At 39.6% G+C, this 6,560-nt stretch overlaps 1 protein-coding gene across 2 annotated transcripts in view; it reads left to right on the top strand.

Moving 5' to 3' along the window:
- Positions 1-6,560, top strand: part of LACE1 (lactation elevated 1) — a 165,498-nt gene that overhangs the window by 33,217 nt on the left and 125,721 nt on the right. Inside the window, exons 3-5 of one of the 2 annotated variants that reach the window (XM_019520129.1) lie at positions 2,248-2,299; positions 2,917-3,018; positions 3,907-3,933. In XM_019520129.1, the coding sequence (XP_019375674.1) occupies positions 2,248-2,299; positions 2,917-3,018; positions 3,907-3,933 (181 nt within the window). The remainder of the gene's footprint in view (positions 1-2,247; positions 2,300-2,916; positions 3,019-3,906; positions 3,934-6,560) is intronic. The other variant, XM_019520130.1, reaches the window with a different exon arrangement.

The following is a 6,560-nucleotide window of genomic DNA, read 5'->3' as shown; positions in this document are numbered from 1 at the left end:
AAGATTCTGATGTATTTTCTGCTAGTGTGTAGAGCTTGCCCCGGGACTACATTTAAGTTCAGAGGCAATCACTGATCATCCACTGAGATTGTTTTAATAGTATCTGTCCATTTCCTCTCTCAATTCTGTATCATTTACCAAATGTACATTGTTATAATGACAAATTCTGTGATCCCAAACATTAATTTGGACCTTCATGGAGTCCAGACAATCACAAGTCTTTCCTTTGGCCCAAAACATTTTCATGTTGACTTTCCAGAAGTACCAGCTATTAAATTAAGAACAAAACATGCAGACTATCTTGTCAAAACATTGAATTTCAGGGAAATTCTAAGCAGCTGAGACAGACACTTTGGAGCAGAAAAAATTGTGTACAGTAATTTGTGTTATTGTGTAGGTATCACTGCACATACTATGCATACCATACAGGTATATGTAATGCACCTGTTAGCCTTGCCTCTTTTAAATTTCTTGGTGTGTATGTATATATGAGTTTCAAAGCTGTAGAAACTGTGTTGCATTAGTAGATGCTTTTTATCTTTAATAATAATATATTTCTCTGTGTGAAAAATGAAAAAAGACAAATTGTGATCAGTAATTTTAAATTTAATCTAGAGAAATTCTCTTACTTCTAAAAAGATTTGTTTATGGTTCTGCATTTTTATACAAATATCCCTTTCTCCATTTCTTCTGTTTTTCTTTCTTAACTGTCCAACTTTGAGAGTTAGCAGTTGTATGGAGAGCAAGCCTTTTAAAGAAAACGGACACAGAAAAATGTTCATCAATTAAATTGTCGTGCTGTATTTTCAAAGCACTAGCAAATAGTTGCAGTCATCTCTACTAATGGAACTGTTTCAGAACATCTGAAACCTTGTTGAAACTGCAGATTAGATTAATAAATTTTGAGTATCATATTAATGTAGCTCTAAATTAAATTTGTAAGTGGTTCTATTATAATTGTCAGCCTTGCATATTTGTGAGAGATATTGGTACTATAAAGGCATGTAAATCTAAGAAATGCATATTGCTGGTTTTGGTCATGCATTATGTTTTCTTTTGTATGTCTATTAGTGACTGTTTTGCTAGAAAAAACACTGTTTTTTAATATAACACTGTATTTTGAAATGTGCTCTAGATTCAAGTTGTTTAGCAATTACACAGCTCCAAATGAGACCACAGGGTTGTAATTTTAATTTTCCTCTGTTCTTGCATTGCTTTTATAGCTCTCAAATTGCAGCATTTTAAAATAGCCAAACAAGTACCCTTGTGAAATATTGTTGTGGATGTCAGTTTTAGTTTCGCAAATTGATTAGAATTTTTTTATGGTTCTTTTCTTTATAAACTATTTCTGCTTAAAGTTACATATTTGCAAATGTTTCTGCTCAGTTATTGAAAAAATGAAGTAAACTGAGAATCTTAAGATAAATGCAGACTATTTCACAAAGCCAACTACATGAAAATATTTCCAGTTAGAAGTGAAACTCCAAAAACAAGCCTTCAAAAGCAGTAGAGTGTGTGTCAAATACATCTAAGCAGAGACTGAAAACACTTCAACAGTATGCATTCAAGATAAATGCATTTAACTAGATAAAATAGTGGTGAATAAAATACTTGCTCCCAAGCTGAATGATTTGTGGATAAACAGACATATTTCTAGCTGTTGTATTTCCGTTGCTCTGAATGAAGTTTGAAGGAGCATAAGTTAGGCTCAAAGGTACTGGATGAAGAGGTATGATGGAATATTCACCATTGCTACTCTACCTTCTTTTTAAAATCACATCCTCAACATTGCTGCTGATCTGGAATGTATACGTGCAAATACTGGTTCACCGTACAAAATCGATGTTCCTAAATTCTTTCCATTGTGTGTGCTCAAAGAGCTTGGTGGAAGAATTTTTGATCATGAATTGAATGAAGTTGCAGTAGTTTTGTATGTGATGTTAAATAGCACGTGCCAGGAACAATGGGCCACATTTCACATGAGCCAGTTTTCAGGATTTTTGGCCCATTTTCCCCTTTCAATCCACATGGATTCCATATCAGTTTTTGAGCTAGTAATTTATTAGAGGCATTATTTTTTTTCAAATGAATATAAAATAATATCATATCAATAATGTTTTATCAAAAACATTTTGCATTGTAGCCTTATTTAGTTCAATGCACCTGGTTTTCTTTCATCCAGCAGTAGACTTAGATGTATTACATGCTATATTTAAATAAAATTATGTTTTTTCTCATGATTTGCAGCTGTTTGCAAAAAGAAAACCTCCAAAAGGCCTTTATGTCTATGGAGATGTTGGTAAGTTTCAGCAGAGATTTCACTAAAAAGTTTTCTCTGTGTGTTTACTGAAGTTCTAAGGTATCATTTTTATGTCAAAGTTAATCTGTATAGCAAATGACTTACGTTTTATGAGCTTTTCAGGCTAGTTTTGTTTTAGAATATGAGGTGGTCTTTAAATAGAGGTAGGAGTCTATGAGCAGTTACATTTTTGTTCATTAATTTATTTCTGATTTCAACATGGTATTGCCCAAATTAACCATATTATTAAATATTGATTGAGAGAGAAAAGAAAGGAAGAATGTATTCCAGCTGTGCCAATATACCACAAAAACACCCTTGCTCTTAAGGAAAATATGGAGGATATTTCACATGAAGACATACAGCCCCTTGTACAGGGCTTTGAGCCATTTGTGTACACCAATCAGTATGAAAAAATAAAAATACAGCTGTTCTCCTAGCTTTTTAAACATAAAATATAACCTCTTCCCAAACAAGCTGGTCTTGTACCGTTCTGCAGAAGAGCTACTTTCATTAGTTCAAAGCTATTGAACAATCATTGCTGTAATCAGTACCTACTGTTGTTAAATTAACTACCTGTAGGGTGTGTTTGTGTTTTTGTTTTTTATTATTTGAAGGCACAGGAAAGACAATGGTGATGGACATATTTTATTCTCATCTGGAGGCAGAGAGGAAAAAGAGAGTCCATTTTCATAGCTTCATGCTAGATGTACACAAAAGTAAGTGCAAATTTTTGTATACTTACTGTGATTTATAAATGTCAAATCTATAAAGCAAACCTGTTTTCTTTTCATATGAGCCAGTTTCTTTCTCTTTTAAGAAACTAATAAAAACAGGTTTTGGAAAGGATTTTCTCTTATTCCAGGGTAGGTACTAGCAGCATGTTTGTTTAGGAATGCCTCCTCAAAAGATAATATAGAGCTGAGTATGTATGAAATTAGATGTATATTCTGTATTCATTTACTTGATATCCTGTATTTACCTAGTATGTTACACTTAATTCTATAGACTATTGATGCCAATAGTGAATTATATGTTGAATGTGATAATGTAATGCTGTTCCAAAAAAGCCAGATTTTATGTGTAAAATCAGTACTATAATTAACTATGTTTGGCCTCAGTTGGTGGCTTCAGTTGAACATAATACTCCACAGTTCTAAAGAGAGGGAGAGAGAGAAAAAGGAGAGAAAATAAAACTAAGTTTGGGGGCGAGAGGAAAGAATGGAGACAGGGCTAGGGGGGAAGATATCTTCCACCTAGAGAATGTGACAAACAGAAACGTGTTTTACAGTTAGGTAAAGGAATGTTTTTAAGACTGAGATTGATTATTCCCAATGAGCACTTTAAAACCAGTTAAAAAAAAAACAACCAAAAAAACCTCAAAAGGCATTTTCATTACTTGATTTATTAAACCTTAGACTAGCCATTTTTCTAGTAGGGACAATTTAGAAATAATGAAATCAGTTTGTTAAGCCTGGAGGAGTTATAGGCTAATGCTATCAGGGTCTGTATTTACCTTATTTAGTAATCATGTTATTTCATTCATTGCTACCCTTGTTCTTTTGCTTTCCTTTCTCAACCCTGGATGGAAATGTTTCCAACCACAGCACCTTATGTTGTGAGGATCAGATCAGGTAACACAGCTGGTAACATAGGGCAATATATAAATTTTACTTTTGTTGTTGTTGTCTGACCTCTCACTCAAGTTCATGAGGTATTTTGTTTTCAGCAAGTAATCTTTGCCCATGTACCACTAAAAGAAAAACTCTTCAGAATATTAATAAAATGTAGGCAGAAAGAGGTGGAAGGAGGGGAAAAAAGTCAAAATGTATACAACATGAAATACCAAATAGTGAATTTAATCTCATCTGTTATTTCTTCTCTCTTTATTTCTAGAATATTTAAAAGGAAAAACCCTTGCTTGACTGTCCAATATGATATTGGATGCCCTTGCATAAGGCAAGAGAAAATCATTAGTGGGAAGTCTCAGGAGTCCTTTCAAGCATAAAAATATTTGAAGGGTATAAACACTACTAGAGGATGAGAGCTGTTTTAGAGAGGCAAAGCTGATGTCAACTAGGAATATGTTGATAAATATAGTAAAAGGAAATTCATCCTAAATATCAGGAAGCATCTGAACATTGTGGACTTATTTACAAGTAGGGGTGCACTGATAAGGATTTTTTTTGGCCAGTGCTGATGGCCAATTATTAACCAGCCATATTGGCCGATGCCAGTCAGCTTGCTGATATGCAGCCCAGCAGCTTGGAGAGCAGCATCTGGCGAGTAAGTCTGTGGGGGGAAGGGGCATGGGGGGAAGCAGATCTAGACCCGCATGGTGAGGAAGGGAGTGGGGCTGAGGCAGGGACAGGCACTGCCCAGCTGGGGCGGGGTGAGGGACAGAGCTGCAGGTGGCTCATCTGGCAGGCATGGGGGCTTGAGAGGGGGGGCAGCTCCTGCTGCTCCGCACACCTCTGGCAAGGTATGGGGGGCATGTGCCCCCAGATTTGTGCATGGGGCAAAGGTGGGCTGTCCACTGTTGGTTGGGGCAGGAGGCTGTGCTTGGGGGAGGGAGGGTACGGGGTGGGCTACAGTCGTCCCAAAATTACCCATAGCCCCCTGTAGGCCTCCAACCCAGCACTGCCACCACCAGGCCCGAGTGCAGCCCTTGCACAGCCCCCAGCACTGGGCCCATAGTGCACAGCCTGCCTTCACCCCACGCACAAATCCTGGGGAAATGTGCCCAGGGGTGCTCACAGCAGCAGGAGCTGCCCCCCGGATGAGCCACCCATGGCTCTGTCCCGTGCTCCGCCCTGTCCAGCTGGGCAGCCCCTGCCTCTGCCCTTGCCCCAGTCCCACTCCCTCCCCCCTTCACTGTGAGGGCCTGGATCTGTCCTCCCACACCCCTTTTCCCCCCTCCAAAGACTTACCAGTCAGATGCTGCTCTCCAAGCTGCTGGGCTGCACTCCTGCCTGCATGCATGTTGCATGCACATGCACATGGCATTTGTCTGTGACTTTATCAGCCACATTGGCCAAAAAATGCCCATTGCTGATAAAGTCAATTTTTCTTTTATCAGTGCTGATAGAAATGGACCAGTATATCTGTGTACCTCTATTTACAAGTTTCAAGTTAGGGAACTGTGTTAGAGTATCTTAGACAACGACTTACAAGTTCTTTGATTCCAGAATGCCAAACACTTGTAAAGAAAGAATTCTCAGCCTCTTGAAGAATCACATCAAGTATTGTAACTCCAACATTATGCAAAGTTTTTATCATTATAAACAATTCCTATCAACTGTTTTTTAGAAATCACAGGTCTGGGAGGGACTTTGTGGTACCAATTCCTTTGTACAGATGCAGGATTTGCTGTTCCTAAGGCAGTGGCTTTAAAACAACAGGCCCCAAGACCCCTCAGTGGTGTAGTGACACAGGCAGCAGCTAGGTAAAACGCCCTCTGTGCAGGGATGCAGTATGCCCATGCATTTCCTGCAGTAGGGGTCTCTGATAACCCTAAATCAGGCAGGAGAGCTGGTTAATGCTGCAGCCTTTCCATTTCCCATCAAGTTCCACATAGAAACAGAGGCATATGGAACAGTTCCACATGTCCCACATGTCTCTGTTTCTAGGAAATGCCATGTAGGGTAAGACCATCAGGGCAGCAGCGTGAGCAAGCTCCCTCCTGCTTTAGAGTTATCAGAGAACCCTAATGCAGGAGGAGCATGCATGTACCAGAGCCCATTCCTGTCTGGCTATGCACGACATACATGGGGCAGTTTTACTGGTGACAGTTGTGACACCCAGTTGAGAATCACTGAGGTAAGTTGAGCATAACAATGGTTCTTGGTTGGGAATACTGCCATGTTCAAAGAAAGGTATGGAGGGGTGCCCTTACTCTGAAAAGGTTAAGAACTAGAGGTGCACTGATACATAAGTCCCATATTGGATCAGCACTGATATAAGGAAAATTGACAGTATCAGGAATTGGTTTTTTTTTGGCTGATGTGGCTAATAATGTTGCTGATAAATGTCCGATGCATGTGCAGTTGTAATGCAGCATGCAAGCAGCCAGGAATGCAGCCTGGCAGCGTGGGGAGCAGCTGGGTTTGGCTGGTAAGTCTGTTGTGAGGGAAGGGGCGGGAGGGGGCAGATGGATGCCCCTGTGGTGAGGGTGGGAGTGGGGCTGGGGCAGGTGTTGCACAGCTGGGGCAGGGTACAGGACGGAGCTGTAAGCAGCTCGTCCAGGGGCCGTGGGTGGGGG

This window comes from Gavialis gangeticus, unplaced genomic scaffold, assembly GCF_001723915.1.
Source record: "Gavialis gangeticus isolate Ggan-Ray unplaced genomic scaffold, GavGan_comp1, whole genome shotgun sequence".
Taxonomy (NCBI): domain Eukaryota; kingdom Metazoa; phylum Chordata; order Crocodylia; family Gavialidae; genus Gavialis; species Gavialis gangeticus.
Note: the sequence above shows the minus strand (reverse complement) of the source record. Positions and strands in the feature narration are given on the sequence as shown.